Here is a 20,625-nt window from a genome sequence, read left to right as displayed (position 1 = left end):
GGTTCTTCAGGACAGTTCCCAGCTTCCCATACCTTTTTGGCAGAAGTTTGCCTATTAGCCCTCAAAATGGACAAAACTTAAAAACAAGATTTGACGCCAATAGACATCAATAGGATTTGCTGCAAATAGTGCTGAACCTTTGGGCAAAATCACTCATCAATAAGGATTTTTAGACTTTATGTTTTCTAACACTAAACATATTTTGAGCCAAGGAAATAGGGAGAGTAGGTTTGTTGCTAGAATATGCAGATGGATTGTGTGATTGTGTGCACAAAACTATTTAGAATACCTACTCTATTTTATAATAAAACTAAGTCAAGATTTATACAGTCAAAACACCGGATATATTCTGTTCTGGAAATTTGTAAAACGTACTGTTGCTAGCTATACTGTTGCTTCTGCTCTCTGGTCTTACGTTAATGAACCCAAAGACAATGATCCAAGAAAATGTCAATTTCCATTATAATCATTGGCTAAGGTTCCCATAGACAAAGACATCTTAGCCCAAAATCAAAAATCTAATACATTACAGCTTGCCAGTCCTTAGATATTGTGGCTGAATTGCTTTTATTTTTCATGTTTTTTGTTTATTTTTTTTGACATGGTGATTGTGCCAGTAACACACTTACTGTCCTATGGTGACAAGGTTTGCTAATACTATGATCAGGGCTTTAACCCCTTCACACCTAAGGGTAAAACAAATCTAAATGCCTAAGCACAATTTAGCAATGTTGACATGTGTTAGTAAAACCGTACATATCATCACAACTACTTTGTACATCCAGGTGAATTATACCTTGTTTTTTTTTCAGGACAAATTGGGCTTTTATTTGGTGGTAAATGGTAATTGATATCTCCTGATTTTTTTATTATCAAAAGAAAACTGGCCTAAAATATATTTTTTTATATAGCTGTGTGTTTCTTGCTACTATCATAACCTACCACCAAACAACAACCCAAAATAAATTCTCCAGCTCTTGACAATCGCAGCGATACCATATATGTGTTTGTTATTTGTTGTTTGTACCCATAGTGCAGCCCAGAAACAATAGTGCACATTTTGTTTTTGTCTTTTTTTACCTGAAACACACTGACACTGACATTGACACTAACTGACACTGATACCAAACGTTTTTTAAATCCTGACCTTTGAATCTGACCTTTTGACCTTGACCTTTGACCCTGACCTTGATCCAAACACTAACCCTGGCACTGAACTAGATCAAATCTTGATCTAGGTATATTGTCTTTATTTTTTTATATTTCTTTACCTTTTTTTTTTCCACACAAACATTTTTTCCCCTCTATGCCAGGAGTTAGAGAGATACAATGTATCTCTCTCCTTTATTCATAGAGAGAGGAAAAGAACAAGGGGACTGGGCTGTACAATGTATAAGGCAAATAAATGTGAGCGCACAAAGAGGGTAAAAGCAGCTGTGCACAAGGTAACCAGAAAAAAAACTTTTGTAAGACTGTATAAAATAAATGTGCAGTGATAAAATGAAAACAGTACAATAAATATGAATGCTAATAAATAGAGGCCACAAATATCAAACTGGCATAATAGTTCATAAAGTGACTTGAAGTGCTCAGATATTCCTATGGCTTCGGAAAAAATCCCAGTTCTGTGAGGCCGCAGTGTTCCATCTGCATCAAGGGGTTAATAAGTGCATAAAGTAGACTGTAATGCTCAGTGTTTTGTTTTTATTCGGTTTTGCTTGGCAAAATAAATCTTTGAAAGCCAATAACTTTCTTTAAGATTGCATTTTAGTACACAGGAAGTTATAAGGATGCTGGTTCTCTATCAGGATTAATGGGTGTTTTTCTATACTTTAAGAAAATGTACTCAGCCTAAAAAAATTGTTAAAAAAGGAGGGGCTTGGCTAGCTGTGGACCAGAATGGATGTCCTGAGCTCTGCTCAGCAGAGTGGATAACAGTAACACAGGGCAATGTATTTGCCCCCTCTCTCTCTCTGACAGAGAGGGGAAGAACTGGGAACTAGCACTAGAATGTCCAAAAAGTGGTACAAGCCACCAGCACCTCGCCGCCTTACTCACTATTTTGGCTCTTCAGCCATTCTGCAAAACAAAGATTGGTCTGGCTCCAGGGCTCGTTCCTCCACTCCTCCTGACCTGTGACCTAGAGGCACCCTGCACACCTCACAGGGGATCAGGATCCTCTCATAAGAGATGGCACCAAGGACATGAACAGTCTATCCGCAGAAATCCCTCCTCTTACTGCTGACAGAGGTAGGAGGCTGGCATCCTCCCCAGCACAATCGCCTACTAAAGCCTGACAGGCTACAAAAACAACACTGGAAGCCTCCCTCTAACATTAACACAATACAGGAACACACTCCAGCATTAGCCTCTGTCCCTGCCACTGACAACCCTGTCACAGAAACTATAATGAAATCCATGCTTTTAACACTGCAAAAAGGTCTCCATAGAGAATTCCAACTCTCCTTATCTCAAACGTGCAGATATACTAGAGGAATCGTATATGATTCAAGGCGGTGCCTACATGGCTAGAAGATGGACTACACCTTCTATTCTAACGCACAAAGGTCTTACTCCAGAATAGAATACACTAAAGCACATGATGAGCTATTAGATGCACATAACCATCAAGCTGAAGAGCTTCATCGTATCAAACTAAAACTTGCTGACCTAGTAGACCATTCTAGGTGTAATAATATTAAATTCAGGGGGATTTCTGAATCAGTAAAGCCTAATGAATTAATTGGTTTTCAACAGCAACACTTCACCACATTGATTCTGTGCCTCTCTCCTCATGATGTGATTATTGACCAGGCCCATAGAATAGCAAAGCCTGCTCACCTTCCTGCAGATATAGGCTGAACCGCCATTTCATTTTTTCATTCCCCTTTGGTAAGATGTATCCTACCTGGGTGATGTCTATATTTTTCTCACTCCCCAGGCCTACCATGCACACCTAATTGTTTACTGTTGTTTGCAGCTATTCTGATACTCTGTAATCCTATTGATACAATTTTGAATTACTGAGCGAATAGCATTTAATTTCATATTACGTGTTGTTATTATTTATATTATAACAGCTTGATATATACCCTCTGACCTATAACATTGGTCATATATTTTCTATTTTTCTTTCCTTGTCACTTTAAGCTCATAACTTGCGAGTGCTTAGGAACTTTTTTCAGTTACATTTAACAGTGGTCCTTCTCCAGCCGTTGTTCACATCTCCTCCCCATATCTACTATGGCCCTGTCGCCACAATCAATACGAAGGGACTTAACAGCCCATCTAAAAGATGTAGACTTTGGAAAGAAGAAATTTCCCAGAAACCTGATATAATATGTGTACAAGAAACCCATTTTGTCCAACATAAAACACCTTCCTGTCACCATAGATTATACTCTCATCAGTTATTTGCTAATGCCAATAAGAAGGTGAAAGGGGTAATGATAGCTATTAGCAACTCAGTGGCATTCCAACTACATCAATGTGAGGCTGACACAGATGGTAGTTTCCTCATAATGTCAGCAAATTTTAATAATATACCTTTAGTAATTGCCAATATTTATGCTCCTAATACCCATCATAAACGCTTCTACAAGGCTAAAATGAGAAAACTACAACATTTCCCCAAAGAGTGTATAGTTATTTTTGGAGATTTTAATTGCATTGTTGACTCCAGACTAAACGCTTCCAGTACATTAAGGAAAAGACCTTGTGCATTATCCTCCCTTCTTCGCACTGAAGAACTATATGATTCATGGTGGTGCCTACACGGCTCCAAGAATGACTACACCTTCTATTCTAACTCACAAAGTTCTTACTCCAGAATAGATTTGTTTTTGACTTACAAAACTACTTTAAAATTCATATTTGCTGCAAAAATTGGTCTTATCACATGGTCGGACCACTCTCTCTACTACTTTGCCATTGAAGTGCTCTACCCTATGGTGCGTAAACACTTCCTTGCTTAATCACTCCAAATATCATGAACAGACCAAATCTGAAATTAAGACTTTTTTTGATACAAATGATGGCACAGTCCTAAATGATACAAAAATTTGGGAATGCTCATACATCCTATATGAGAGGCTTCTTAATGAAAATTGGTGCCCATGAGAAAAAATGCAAAATGAGACAACCTCCCGCCTTCTTTACTAGATTCATAGAATACAATAATAAATCTAAACCTAACAACCAGGACTCTGCTGAACTTCATTAGCTTAGAGAGAAACTCTGTATCCATCTACAGCAAGGCTTTGACTTGATAGCAACAAACCAGAGTAATACTGGCCAAACAGCTCAAACAAAAGTCCGCCCTTTCTAGGATAGCAGCCATGAAAACAACCCAAGGCCACCTAGTAACTAATCCCCAAGATATAGGTAACTGTTTCAGTGCATTTTACTCCAAATTATATAGTTGAACATCATCTAATGTAGCTTAGAAGACTTTCATAATGTTCTAGACTCCATGCATTTTCCCACTATTACTACAAAACAATTCACTGAACTATCCCAAACATTTTCTGAGGAGGAACTATTAAAGGCTATCACATCTCTTCCACTTCACAAGGCCCCTGGCTCAGATGGCTATTGTAATGAATATTATAAAACCTTTCCTTCACTCCTCACTCCATATTTATGTAAATCCTTTAACAGATTTGCTTCCATGGGCGAAATCCCTACAGAATCCTTAGACGGTCTGATTACATCTATTCCAAAACCAGGTTAATCTCAGGAAGACACCGCCAACTATAGACTGATATCCCTCTTAAATACAGATTTAAAATTATATGCATCACTCCTGGCCACCCATCTTTCCCCCTATATCCTGGACTTGGGTCATCATGATCAAGTAGGCTTTATACTGTACCTGGCCGGGTAATTTGTCATGTATAGAACAAACACTAGTTTTGTGTATTGTAAGTGATGACTGGATGCATACACTATGAGATTTAGACAGTTCCATCACCTTTCTGCTGCAGGGCTTACAGAGCCAGGTGTTGAGATTATAGATCTATCTTACCTCAATTTAAAGGAGGATTTAAAATTTATCTCCTCTTTTTGCAAGTAGCTTTAGTTGAAATTGTTTATCTGCCACAAAATGTTAACTCTGTTACTGTGGATACATGTCATTGTTTGAAATGCTCTGCTAATGGGCTTTTTTCTTTAGTCAAAACTTCATATACATGCTTGCAATACATGTTTTTGTTCACATTTTGTTTCAACAAATATACATTTTTTCACAGGAGCATGTAATCATGTACAAATGAAGTGGAACAATTAATGAATAAAAAATGGAGTAGCACTTATGATATGAGCTATCCCACAAATTCCTGTCATTTTGTCATGTATTGTATATGTGAATGGTGCAGTAACCACATTTAAGCATGCCTCTTGGAGGTTCACAAAAACAGTATGTCCCATAGGGAGGTGACCTTTCTAGCAACCAGGTTGGGTCTATTGCCAAGGATTTTAGTAAGTGTATTGTCCAGCATTAAAGTGGGAGTAAACTACAGGTAAGTTTATAATAATAGTTACAAGTAATATCTCCTAAATATGCACCGTTTAGGAGATATTAAGTGTCCCTGCAGCCGTTGACATCACTGGTGCATCCGCCCTAAAGAAACTGCATACCCATGCTGTTCTTTCAGAGCTCTGTGCCATGGTTGAGACTCCCATGCGTGACCTCATTGCTGCTCAGTCAATCAAGCAGCCACAACCCATGAACCCAGAAGGAGTACCTGGTGAAGATGGAAGCCCTGTCTGTGACAGCACGCCACTGGAGGGCTTTTTTCTAAGGTTTGTCTTTCATAATGTGCTAATATGTTCTAGACATTACCTTGTAAGGAGAAGTTTTTTTTTTTCTTAACTCAAGTTTACTAGCACTTCAACACTTTGCTTCTCTAACACTGACCTTAATTGGTTCCAGTGTTAACCAAATCTTGTGACAATACCCAGCCTATTAGGTTTTGTCTGATTTCTGTGTTTAGAGTGTCAGATCTTTCTCTAGATAAAGCTTTGGCCTTACTTCTTTTGAGAAAACAATTCAGGTAGTTCCTAGCAATGTTTATTTGATTTGGAATTTGGTGTGCTTATGTGTATACTTGATGGATTTTTCCTATGCTAATAAATATATATTTTGACACTTTAATATAATGGGTTGGGAATGGAGCTCTGTGTGGTGTCAGGATCCATTCTGTCTTTTTTTGTTTGACTAATATATTCAGTGGGTACATCCAACTGGATGTAATGGGGTGTGTGCACATCCTATCATACCTGTTGGTTTCATATACATTTTGTATTTATATATAAAATTGTAAGTGTGCATTTATACCTTTGTGTTCTAGGAACACTTATAGAAATGTAAATTTCTGTCCGTGTTCCCATGGTCCATGTGAAAAACTCACCAAAACACACATCGCACTTTAGGTGCCATTATTTCTTAATTGCAGTCATGTGTTTTGTCATGCTACCAAATGCACCGAAACACGGATTGCAATTGGCATGAGACTCACTGCCAAGAAAATGTGCAGAAGCTACTTAGGTATGTTTATCACACGTACGGCAGCCCATTCAAGTAAATACAGATATAGAAAAAATTGCAGGAAAAAAATGCATCTCATTGGGCGGGTGTGAATGGAGTCTTAGTCCTTATGCACACTGGACATTTTTAAAGCTGCTGTTTTTCGCTTTTGACATTTTTTTCATAGCCAGTAAACTCCCCAGAATGTTATCCTATGTGTTCTTGCACACATAGACTAATCAGCATTTTTTGGCAGGGGCGTTTGTTGGCTGGAAACCCCCCCCAGAACTAGTGGGTTTCTAGAAGAGTATTTTAGCTGTAAAAATGCTCTAATGCTGAAAAACACTGAAAAACGTGGTAAATCGTGGCAAAACTGCATTTTTGGACCTTTTTCTGAAAAAAAACCCACAAAAAAACGCAAACACGAAAAAACTTTAGAAAACACAGCAAAACGCAGCTAAACGCTAATGAAAAAACACTAAAAACCACTGAAATCCTCACGTTTTTAACATGACTTTACACAGTTAACGTTACCAGTATTATTAAAACGCCCAATGTGCATGGAGCCTAAAGGCAGAAGGTCAATATTACAGCTAGGCAATTAAAATTGTCAGCAGTAGGTCAGCAATCACAGCTTCATATTTCTCTTATGACAGGTTTACTTTAAGGTGCTCTGGAAAATGTGAAGTTTTTTTTTTTTTTTTTTGTTGTTTTTGTTTTTTTGTTTTTTTATGTTCAGCTGTGTTCACCTTTGTAGTTGGTCCCAGTAGTGATAGAGGCTTGAAGGATAAGTTCACCTTTTAGACAAAAATAATAAATGCACATTTGTTTGCAGGTAAAAAAATGTGCATTTATTACTTTTGTCCAAAGGAGCCTAGAAAGCATGGCACCAGCGATCAGTTGATCGCTGATGCCATGCAGGTTTCCTGCAGACCTGTCAAAATATCTGCTTGCCATGCAGGGATGTACAACAAGCAGATATTCTGACAGGAAGCTTCAATGAACTACCACTGCACTCCGCAGCGTCACCAAAGGTGAACTTATCCTTTAAAGAAAACCAGATGCTTTGCCCTTAAAGTGTAACTAAACCCCAAAACAAACATTTTATATATTTTAGTTTGAGAAACAGGGCAAAGTAAATATGGCAAAATAGTCCACAAAGAAACCCAGACAAAAATTTGTAGTAGGGTAACGGGACACAATCCATGAATAAAGGTATGATGTGCATTGATATCCCAAAGTTGATGGTGTACACTCCCTTCACCAAACAAAATCACAGCTGCTAACCTCTGGGATGTGACCTCTGAATTAAAAGAAAGGTGTGATCTCGCATTTCCCCTCTGGGGCATACAAACTGAAGACTCCACTCGGTCTTGAACGATGCATGATCAAATCAATCCAAACAGCATATGAAAAGAGGCAAAAGGATAGTGCTCTCTGTATAATAGACTTTAATTAAAATAATAAAATCACACTTCCAAAGAAAGCATTCTTTCAAAAGTACATAACTAAGTGCTCGGTATCACAATACATAAATACGAGATAACCATGGGGGACATCACAGGTGTGGCTCTTCCCCCGTACATGTTCATCCTAGGGCCGGACTTTGTCAGCGGGAACAGAGCCACACAATCATCCTTACAGCTTATAAAGCATTACTGTTGTCATAGTGACAGGGACACACTCAAAAAAACAAAACAATAACACACAAAAGAACACTGATGAGACCTGCATAGGGCTCATATATCACACATAAAGACTTGTATCGCCATCACAGCTGCATGAAGTTAGTAATATATATGCATGTATCATTATATAACAGCATGTCCGGTGACGCCTACAGACTTATAAATGCCACAAATAATCACAAATTGGGTGAAACCAAAACGTATTAAAATATATTTAAAAAATTATATAAAAATGATAAAAAGCAGTAACCCACAGCTATCTCATTACAGATGAAACAATATATATAAACTTAAAACTAAATGGCTACCGATCTGAAATAAAACAATTCAAATCAAATTCAACATTCAATCCAGTTGATGTCATAACCTTGCTGGTGTAGATCCAAAAAGATTCTCTACAACTATATTGGCGAATATAATTACCAGCTTCTCCTTCAATGTTGACTCACTTTCTCATTGGCCCAAAATTTTAAACCTTTTCGATCACAATTGTTACACAATCTAAAATGCTTAGATACACTATGGGTTTTAACCCCCTTTTTTATGTTGTTAGTATGCTCCCCCAGTCTTTCCTGAAGGGGTCTGGAAGTCCTACCCACATAATAGAAGCCACATTCACACACCAACATGTAAACCACCCCCTGTGTATTACATGTAATCATATCCTTGATTTCAAATCTATACCCAATGGCCGCAGCCATAAATTCCTTCCTTTTCTTAACCCCTTGGCTCAGGCACCTCCAGGCCCTTTAAGGGTTTCAGAAGCCAGAAGGTGGGGCTGGGTTTAGGGTCATGTGACCACCGTGACATGCCGTCATTGAAAGAGGAGATCGGGACCTTTCCGTGAGTACTGGACATGTATGCTGGGAGCGCGCAGGGCATGCGCTCTCAGCACATATGTTTTCCTTAATTGCACGCAAATGTGCGGCCGCTCCGCATCAAGGCCCACACGCCGGGAGGCCGCACATTTGTGTGCGGCCGGCATTAAGAGGTTAACATTAACCTTCGAGTGTTTACAGGCCACACATCGGCTACAAGCAAAAAATCTGGATAGGAAGGAAAATAGTGAATTCTCAACACATCCAAGGGAATCAACCACTCATGGGGCTATAAGATCCCTCAGGCAGGAGGCTTTATGGTAAATAAATTGGGGACGTGAAGGTAAAACTGACCCTAAAACGCTATCCTTTTGAAGAATCCCCCAATGTTTAAGAATAATTTTCTCAACCTTCTTATATTGTGCATTGTAATCAAACAGTATTTTAAATGCATTACTCTTGTCAATAGTCCTATTGGTGTCACGTACCTGACCGGAGGCTGTAATAGAGAGAGGGCTCCCCTTACGGCTAAGTGCAGTATGCCCCTGGAGGTAGAAACAGGAGGTGCAGTGCCCAAAGAAGCACGGGTTGCCAGTGATGTTGCTGCTTGGAAATGCCTGATGAGATGGAACCCGTGGGTGCTCCAGTTGCAGGATGCGTTTCTCCAGAGAACACGTGGATCCCGGAGGATGGGTAGAGTAGTCAGTAGCCAGAGCCAGGATCAATATAGAACAGCAGACAGGGGCAACATCAGGATCAAGCCAGGGTCATACACAGAGCAGCAGACAGGAACAAGGTCAGGATCAAGCTGGGGTCATACACAGAGCAGCAGACAGGAACAAGGTCAGGATCAAGCCGGGTCGGTAAGGGGTAATCAGCAGTAGCCTCAGGAACACAGGAACAGGAGGGGCTGATGATAATCCAGCAATCACTGAGCAGAGCTGCAGTCCTTATAAAGGCCACTGAGTGTCAGCAATTAGTGCACCCTGCGTGTGCTGTTGTGTTTTCGTGCACAGGAATATTTTATTACGTGTCGCCCGCCTATGCACATGCACACTTCTTTGCGTGAATTGGCGTGGCCATATTGCACATTGGTGCATTTGCCCGGGCTTCCTCATCTTTTCCTCTGACAATTAGGGATATCAGAGATAAGAGCATCTCTATATATCACTTGAACTGTTTTGATCTCTTCCTCTATAACAGCCTTTCGGTAGCCTTTATTTTGAAAATGTTCTGCCAATATGGCAGATTGGGAAAGGAAGTCATCCTCTTTCGAGCAATTAAGCCTTAGGCATATAAATTGTCTTCTAGGAATATTACATAGCAACATTTTATGGTGACTGCTGTCTAAAGGGATATACTAAATCCAATCTGCAGGCTTGAAAAAATTCCTAGTCTTGAAATAGCCGTTAGCTTTATAGATTTCCAAATCAATGAAGACCATTTGGTTAAGACTAGTATTCCATGTAAGAGACATATTTTTATCATTGGAATTTCTGCATAAACATGGCCAAACTACCTTTGTCACCTTTCCAGACCATAAAAAAGTCATCAATATATCTTCTATATATGAAAGCTGGAGTGAGCGATTGTTGAAAACAACATCAGCCTTCCACTGAGCCATAAGCAAATTGGCTACACTACAAACCGAGCACCCATAGCTACTCCCCTCACCTGTAAGAAGAACTCCTTATCATTCCAGAAATAATTCTTACCCAGGCAAAAATCTAGACATTTCAAGAGAAATCTCTTGCATTTGCTACTTAAATTAGAGCCATTAAGGGCCCATTTCACTGAAGCAAGAGCATCCTGATGACTAATGATAGTATATAATGAGTTGACATCTTCCATAGATTCCAATATTTGAATAATATGCTTGGTATCCCTTAAATATGCCTGGGTATCCCCAACCAAAGGCTGCAGAAAGAAATCAATATATTGCCTCAAATGGGCTGTAACTGAATCAATGCCATTAACTATGGGCCTGCTTGGGGCAATTTGAACATCTTTATGGTCATCTTTTGGTAAAAAAATATATAATGTCCTACATGATATAGGATCCGAGAACATAGCTTCATTGTTAGTCAGTATACCCTTTTTCTGTCTTTTCTTAATAAAATGATGTAATTCCTCTTTAAATTCAAACATGGGGTTATGAGTTAATAATTGGTAGGTATCTCTGTGCCCCAATAGTCTATTCATTTATTCCCTGTAATAAGCTTTACTTAAAATAACCAACCCTCCCCCTTTATATATTATAACCTTTTTGTGATACAATAATAATCTAATTAAACCTTAAAGTGTCATATATAATCACCAAAAAAAAACCCATAAATTGTCCAAAAAGAAAGAAAAAAATCCAACGAAAAATCCAGTGTCCAAAAAAAGTCCCAGATTTCCAAACTTTATCCAATTGGAAGGATTTTTTTCTTTCTTTTTGGACAATTTATGGGGTTTTTTTGGTGATTATATATGACACTTTAAGGTTTAATTAGATTATTATTGTATCACAAAAAGGTTATAATATATGATTATTGCACTTTCTAGGGAGAAAGTATGACTTTTTGAGGAATTTGAAGTGGAGGAGGTTATATATTTATTTGTGTTACACACCAGGGGGTGGTTTGTGAACCTCTAGTAGGATTCTAAAAAAAATTTTTAAGAGTGTGGTTCTGATATTTATACGAATTTATTGGATTGTATTGGGTCACTCATTATGGATGTGTTTAATTTTATTGATAATAGGAAAATTAATTTAGATGAAGTATTTTCTACTACTGAGTCCACTCTAGATATTAATGTAGAGGTAATGGTTAAAAAAGTTGGATATACTATGGAAAAGAAATTGCAATTGTGGTGGGATATTGTATCCTTTGAGAAATATATATCGGAAGGCATTGTACCTCGGAGATTGAGATGGGACTTAATTCCAAATGATGGATTGCATGATGAGGATTCTCTAAGCGAGTGGAGGAATTTTTTCCACACGTGTGAGACCCAATTGCTTAAAATGTTGATAGAAAGGAAAAAAAAGGAAATTAAGGACAGTTGAAATTAAACTAGATGAGATGAAAAAGAAAGTGGAGGAATTGAAAGACAAGAGGCATCTGAATGGATTATTTCAGAAGTTACAGGAACAACTCAATAAGAAGGATGGGGAGATTAAGAAAAAGAAACACAAGAAATTTGTAAGAGATATGGGGGATTATCAGGCCAATAAAGTTTATAAATGGCAGGAAGTAATTTCAAAAAATTGTCAGTCTACTGAATCATCACCAGCTAAATCTATTGAAGAAAACCTAGGAGGCCCGAGAAATGTATCCCAGGGCCAGAAAAGGTTGATGGAAGCTGTACCAAATGTAGGGAAGGGAGAGGGACCAAAACCAATTGACAATAAAACAAATTACAAAGCAAAGAATTCAGCTAATCAAGAATTTAATGTTCCAGTTTATAATAGATTTCAGCCATTGGAAGGCTGGAATAACCAATATAATCAATATAATCCTAGGAATGTTTACTATAGCCCAGGTCGGAACAGAGGAAGGGGAAATTTTTTTCAGAGGGACTTCAGAGGTCGGCCACCAGGTCCACCTTTTATGAGACCATACTTCCAACCCCAATGGGGAAGAGGAGGACAGAGAAATCCCCAATATTATCAACAGATGGAAGGGGAGGGAGGTTATGCTCCGAGAGAAGAAATAGGAAGGTATTATCAGGTGGAGGAGCGAACATTAGAAGGAGGAAACGAAAACAAAAGGAAGAGAAAAGAAGTATAGGGGAAGGTATTTATAATCTTAGTTCAGTTCCGTTAACAGATGAGGAAATTTTAGTATTAGATAAAGGTCTTAAGTTTGCTCCCAAATCGAATTTAAATAAATTCGACACATATATTGATATTAATAAATACATTAGGAAAATTAATATTAAGAAATACTTTGCTTCTCTACCAGGGCCGACATCTACTGCAAATTTGCAGTCTAGGTCTAGATATGCCCATAGTGATTTAAAGAATAAATCTACGTTTAACACTTCGAATTCTAGAAATATGAATGTGGAGGTGTTTAAACAGATGACAATAGATGATTTATATGAATTAAATGCACGGAAATTCAAAGAAGAAGAATCCATATATAAGGGTCTGCTTACACTAAAAGAAAAAAATAATGTCGTGATTCGACCAGCAGATAAGGGGGGAGGGGGTGGTTATAATGGATAGATTGAAATATGAAGAGGAAATAAATTTAATCTTAGGAGATAGGAGTACGTATGAAAAAATTCCAAAAAATCCTACAGCCTTGTATAGAAAACAGCTCCTGAAATTGGTAAAAAAAGCAGAAGAAGATAAAATTATTTATGAAAAAGAAGCGTTATATCTTGTTCCATTGCATTGTAAGGTTCCATATATATATATCCTACCTAAAATCCATAAGAGTTTGATTAATCCTCCAGGTAGGCCTATTATTAATGGAATAGGGTCAATACATTCAAGGGTGGGGCAATATATATATGTTTATTTACAGCCAGTGGTTAAAAAAATGCCTTCGCATTTAAAGGACGGTCAAGATGTTATTAATTTATTGGAGGGTATGGAGACTACGCAAGAGATGTATCTAATCACCATAGATGTTAATTCTTTATACACAAGTATAAAACACAAAGATGGAATAGATGCAATAAAGTGGGCCTTGAAACACCATACGGATTTACATATTAAACAAAGAAAGTTTATTATACAACTATTGGAATTTTCCATGGGGAAGAATTATTTTTGGTATGATGGTGGATATTATGAGCAAAGGAAAGGTGTCGCGATGGGCGCGAAATTTGCTCCCAGTTTGGCCAACATTTTTTTAGCTAAATGGGAGGATAAGGAAATCTTTGGTAAAAATTGGAAAGGGTTAAAAACATGGAAAAGATACATTGATGATATTCTGGTAGTTTGGGAGGGTACGGAGGAGAGTCTGCAGCAATTTTTAGATTATATTGGGAAAAATAGTTATGAATTAACTTTTACCCATAATGTTAGTAAGGAATTGGTCAATTTTTTAGATTTAACTATTTTTAAGTTGAATAATAAGTAAAATTTAAAACTTTTTTTAAGGATACAGATAGAAACGGGTACATTCCTACAAGTAGTTGTCACCATCCCCGGTGGATACAGGGTATACCAAAAGGACAATTTACTAGAATTTTTAGGAACTGTTCCAGATTGGAGGACTATATTTTGCAATCAGAAGTCATTTTGAATAGGTTTATTGCTAAGGGATATGATACAATTAAATTGGAAAAAATTAGATTTAAAATAAGTCAGAATTATTTAGGGGAGGGGAAAATTAAGAATAAATTAAAAAGTAAAGAAAAGAAGAATGGAATTGAGTACGCGTTTATTTCAGGTTTTAATTGTCAATATAAAGAAATTGAAAATATATTTATGAGACATTGGCCAATTTTAAAAAAAGATAATATTTTAAGTTCGGTGCTACCAGACAAACCGTCCTTTATCTATAGAAAGGCGAATAATTTAAGGAGTACATTAGTGAAAGGCGTGATTTCTCCACCAAAAGATAAAGTTTTTGAGATGTTCAATTTTAAAGGTTTTTATCCATGCAAAAAGTGTAGAATGTGTAGAGCTACTGGGATAAAATATAGGTTGATTTCATCCTTTAGATCCCATTCAACCGGAGAAGAATTTTCCATTAAGCGGTTTATTACATGTAACACACGTTATGTAACGTATATGTTGGAATGTCCATGCCGCTTCCAATATATAGGTAGAACAAAAAGAAATTTATCTGTTAGATTGGAAGAACATGTGAGGAATATTATTAAGGGCAAAAAAGACCATAGCGTCTCGAGACATTTTAAAGAATTTCACAACTCAGATCCAAGTGTTTTAAAATTTTGTGGGATTAATACTGTAAAAGGACATTGGAGGGGTGGGAATAAAATCCAAAAATTGTCTCAAAATGAAACTTTTTGGATATTTAGGATGAATACACTAAAACCAAGGGGTCTAAATATAGAACTTGACTTAAATTGTTTTATTTCAGATTTTTAATAGTGAATATTTAAGTATATTAGTTGGGAGCTGTTAACTAGGATTTTTTAGGATTTTATGGTTGATCGTGGTAGAAAATAATATAATGGGATAGATAAAAAATATATATATATTTTATAATTAATATAATTATTTAATTTATAGTTGCATTGATTTGCAGTCCTATTGTAGTTGTAGTAAAGGGAATTGAATATATGATTTGAGGTGAAAAAGATTTTTGACCTCAATATTTTAAATGGTATGAGCTATTAAATAATAATAAAATATGGTCTATTTGTAAGGTCGGATAGTTCATGAGAGTGACCACTAGAGGGAGTAGAGTATTAAGATTTTAATGAGAGTTCAAGATATAAAGATAAAAATGAAATTTTGAGGGGCTATTATTAATATTATTATAATTATCATTATTTTATCTGTATTTATTAAAATGGTTTTAGAAATATGGTGATGATTATATGTAAGATAGTCTTGGTATGTGGTGTAATATTTTATCAAATTATCTTTGTTAATATTGAGGCAAGAATTAGTAGAGTAATATTTGTATATTGTGATTTGTTATATGTATAAGTAACCTGCAGTCCCCTGTTATACTTTGGGTATGGTATTTTGATAAGACCGATATACGTTAGGTCTTGTGTACCTATAAGAATGACAGAGGAATTGGTATTGCCTGTTTTTCCCTCTTCTAAAATGGCGGCAGTAGCCTCACACTATTGAGAGGCATTGATTTAAAAGGAGTGAGATGTGGGACGTCCGTATCCCTTCAGACGAAGTCCGGAAGTGACGAAACGCGTTAAGGGTGTGACGTCAAGACGCACGTACGCAGACCGGAAGTGTCGCCGCGGCCATTTTGTTGGTTGTTCACACATGGCTTACTGCATTTGTTTGTTAGAACTTGCATAGGAGCCATGTTTGGAGCTGGAAATGTGGAATTTTAAATGTAAGTGGCTATTAAAATTTTCCCTATACTTTGAATATGAGTCTTGAGACCCTTCTTGTCTTTTGAGGACCTTGGAAAATATCTTTGCAGAGGAAATAGAAGATCTCTGATTTAATGCTGATGAGCTGATTATATATATACAGAGGGTAATAGTATGTAATACTATCGGTGTTGGTGGATGCACAGTGTTGCAGTGTTCACGGAGTGTTCACAGTTTAATTTGTAGTCTATATGAGCACTATATATAATTATTGATTAATTCAACAAAAAGTTTTTGCACATTTTTATAGGTTGTGTTTTTGCACGGAGTGAATATTCTTCTTTTTTATAGGTAAGGTAATGCACTAGAGTATCTATATTTTTTTTCTTTGAGGTAATATCACGGGATGAAATAGGATTCAATCCTTCCTATTGGATGATAAAGTTTGGAAATCTGGGACTTTTTTTGGACACTGGATTTTTCGTTGGATTTTTTTCTTTCTTTTTGGACAATTTATGGGGGTTTTTTGGTGATTATATATGACACTTTAAGGTTTAATTAGATTATTATTGTATCACAAAAAGGTTATAATATATGATTATTGCACTTTCTAGGGAGAAAGTATGACTTTTTGAGGAATTTGAAGTGGAGGAGGTTATATGTTTATTTATTAACCCTCCCCCTTTGTCTGCCAGAAGAAAAATTACCTCTTTTTTATTTTCCAAGGTTTCAATGCCTTTCTTGAAATGTATAGGGTCTCTCATCTTCTTGATTTTTCAAATTATCAACATCATTCACTACTAAATTCCTAATCAGTTCAATATATTTATTATCAGAATTAGGTGGATTGAACACTGATTTGTTTCTCAGATTCGAGTGAGTTTCATGGATTTGCGTAGTGACTAGATTTCCAGAATTGGAAAAAAAAATATTTTTTAATGTTCAGACTTCTAACATATTTTTGAATGCTTATATAAGTTTGAAACTTATTTAGATTACAAATAGAGGCAAATTTGAGGCCCTTATCTAGGACCCGCATCTCATCATTATTAAATGTGACCCCACTAAGATTATAAATTCCTGCCCCTACTGGAATCTCTTTCTTTTGAAACCTTCTACCGGCTCTCTTTCCTCTTTGTCTCTTCTTTTTTCCCCAGACCCTTTTTCAACTGATGTCTGATACCCCATGCCATTCACTGGGGGCTGATGTGTCCCTAAAAATTACTCCCATGTTGGAAATTATTCCTTTGTAGTTGGGCAAACCTGTTATTGACACAGAAAAAACTTATTATGGGTGAGGAGTTCCATTCCTATATTGACCAGAGTAACCTTTGTTAATGACAGGTCCTCTATAGTTCCCTGAGGTTTTTCAATATTTAGAAGTAGTTTGGACATGTTTATGCAGAATTCAAAACCTTTTTCCTAACCTTAACTTAAATTAATAAAGCAAACTCTAAAATTAAATAAAATCCCAAACATTTAATTTTCAAGTCCTCCAAAATCTCTCAATCCTGTGTGTCCAACTTCAATATTTCCAGCATTCCGGACCCAGTGATTACCTCGAAAAAATAAAACTAAAATAGTGTATTACCTTCAAATAATAAGTATATACCTTTAAAACAAATAAGTATATACTATATCTGTGCAAAAAGATTTTTTATATAAAATAGATTCAACTGTGAGTAACACATGAATCATGCAAAATCACTCTGTGTACACTATAAATAAACTAATATATAGTGACAAATTGTGTACACTCAAAAACAAAAATTAAAAAATAAATATAAATAAAATAAAACAAATAAATAATTAAATAAATAAACAAACCAAATCAATAATACACAAAAATTAATATAATTAAATAACAAAAATAAAATAAAATATATTTTTTTTAAATCAATAAACATAAAATTATGTGAACACTCCATGACCACCTCTATATGGCAAGAATGCATACAATTACCCTTATGGCGTAATATCAAGCCTTAAGGGATATTCAGATGTTTTAGCAGTCACTTCCAAGCTCTCAATAGCTGTATGTAGGGTAAACCTTTAATGCACCATTGTCCTCATAAAAGATAGAAAATAACCCATGTAGCATGATATAATAGGTACCAAATCATTTAATGCAGCATCTTACATTAGAGACTTTGAACATTCAGTGATAGATTCCCATGATCCAGCCACAGCAGCTTCCTAAGATCAAAGCACTTTTTCCAGTCAACAAAATGGCTGCGCCGCCACTTCCGGTTTTGAACAATTACGTCAGACGTCACGTACACTGACGCGTTTTGTCACTTCCGGACTTCTTCTGAAGGGATCAATATTTATTTTTTTGAGGTAATCACTGGGTCCGAAATGCTGGAAATATTGAAGTTGGTCACACAGGATTGAGAGATTTTGGTGGACTTGAAAATAAAATTTTGGGGATTTTATTTAATTTTAAAGTTTGTTTTAGTAATTTAAGTTAAGGTTACGAAAAATGTTTTTAATACTAGTATTTGCTTTCAAGGGTGAAAGTGTGACTTTTTCTTGGAATTAGAAGTTGGTTATTCACTATATGAGTTATTTTTAGGTTATAAGTTGCCGAGTGATTTATTTAATAATGTTTATGCAGAAACTTAGTTCCAATGATAAAAATATATCTCTTACATGGAATACTAGTCTTAACCAAATGGTCTTCCTTGATTTGGAATTCTGTAAAGATAATGGCCTTTTCAAGACTAGAATTTTTTACAAGCCTACAGATCGGAATGGACATATCCCTTTAGATAGCTGGCCATGTTTATGCAGAAATTCCAATGATAAAAATATGTCTCTTACATGGAATACTAGTCTTAACCAAATGGTCTTCATTGATTTGGAAATCTATAACGATAATGGCTATTTCAAGACTAGGAATTTTTTCAAGCCTACAGATTGGATTTAGTATATTCCTTTAGATAGCTGTCACCATAAAACGTGGCTATGTAATATTCCTAGAGGACAATTTATATGCCTAAGGCATAATTGCTCAAAAAGATGATGACTTCCTTTCCCAATCTGCCATAGTGGCAGAACGTTTTCAAAAGAAAGGCTACCAAAAGGCTGTTATAGAGGAGGAGATCAAAACAGTTCAAGCGATGGATAGAGATGCTCATATCTCTGATATCCCCAACAGGACTATTTATATATATTGTTTCATCTGTAATGAGATAGCCATGGGTTACTGCTTTGTATAATTTGCATATAATTTTTTATATAGTGTTAAATGGTTTTTCTCAACACTCTAACTGCCACCTTTGCTCGTCAGATTGGTCTGTTAAAGGAAGTTGAAAATACCAACATTGCTAGCCAGATCACCAGGTAATAAACTATGCTATAAGAGAAACCCAGAAAAAAACAAAAAGGAAACAAATAAAAAAAACCACAGTTGTGTTAATGTTACTAACAGACTGTATCATATACAACATATGACAACATATGCTTTTTATTTTGGCCATAGTTATACTTTATTGGTTGAAGAACAGATTTGCTTCAAGCTGTCTACGCATAAAGACATTTTAACCAGTCAGATTAGTATAAATAGCCACCAGCTGTATAGTGGGAGGATCTTAATGACTGGCCATAATGCAAATGAATGTATAGCTAGGCCCATCAGCAACACAGATGCTAGTAGATTTTTCTGATGATGAATGGACTGTGAATTTGGGAGGCTAGCTTTCGGGCTGAATAATTTTTGAAGAATTGTTATATTTGTAAATCACTAGCAAATCGTAGAATCATTGGTAATTACTATGTTCCAGTTGTCTTCACTAATTAGGACTATATCTGTTTTAATTATGTGGCATTTGCACTGTATTTTCATCATGGTTCAGGCAATAACTATGTATTTTTTTTTTGTTCTAGATGAAATGAATGATCAGCAGAACACGCTGTCCTACATCCTCATCAATCCTTCCCCAGACACTAGACTGGAACTGAATGATGTTGTGTAAGTCAAGAGGAGAGCAGGCAGTTCTCTTTCACTCTGTCTGTTTTCCATCCTTCATGCAACAGTTCACTCTATGCCACCTGGCTTCCATCACTGTTTCATGCAATTATTTTTAACCTCTAATGTGACACATTGAAACAGATCTGTAATTTCTCACATGCATAGATTGTTAAGGGTCAGCAATAGAAAGAGTGACACAATGAATCTGAACTTCTTTTGTTAGCAGACATTTGTTCAATAACTATAGAATAACACAGTTATTGCTGTTACTAGGGTTACAAATACAATTCCATCTTAATGCAAAGTGCCAAAGGACCGCAGAATAGATGACTGAAAGAGTGAACTATACTTCTGAAAGGCATTTTGTGAGTTTCCATCAAAATAGAAAAATTATCACAAAGGATGTCACTATGATCTTGATTTTTTTTTTTAAGGGAAATTCTCATGGTTTGGGGAAATTATTTTATTTTTTTAGTTTATACCTTCACAAACAGGGTTTCATTCTATGGTACACTATTATAAAGCAGTGCATTGCCATACATTTACTGCTGGTGAAACATCCTTGTGCATATTTTTTAAATTATGGTGACTGATCCACCTGCAGTTGACATTTGGCAATTGTCCCAATCACTGCTTTACAGC

General features: G+C 36.2%; 1 protein-coding gene across 2 annotated transcripts in view; it reads left to right on the top strand.

The window, feature by feature from the left end:
- The window catches only part of LOC149457498 (potassium channel subfamily T member 2), a 1,188,731-nt gene that overhangs the window by 1,147,605 nt on the left and 20,501 nt on the right, over positions 1 to 20,625 (top strand). For both annotated transcript variants that reach the window (XM_089683639.1, XM_089683638.1), the window contains one exon: positions 19,899 to 19,983. In XM_089683639.1, the coding sequence (XP_089539765.1) occupies positions 19,899 to 19,983 (85 nt within the window). The remainder of the gene's footprint in view (positions 1 to 19,898; positions 19,984 to 20,625) is intronic.

The sequence above is a fragment of the Staurois parvus genome, unplaced genomic scaffold (genome assembly GCF_062004578.1).
Source record: "Staurois parvus isolate SC_StPar_1 unplaced genomic scaffold, SC_StPar_1.0 ptg000318l, whole genome shotgun sequence".
In the NCBI taxonomy this organism is placed as follows: Eukaryota; Metazoa; Chordata; class Amphibia; order Anura; family Ranidae; genus Staurois; species Staurois parvus.
The sequence above is the reverse complement of the archived record's forward strand: the minus strand, read 5'-3'. Positions and strand labels throughout refer to the sequence as shown.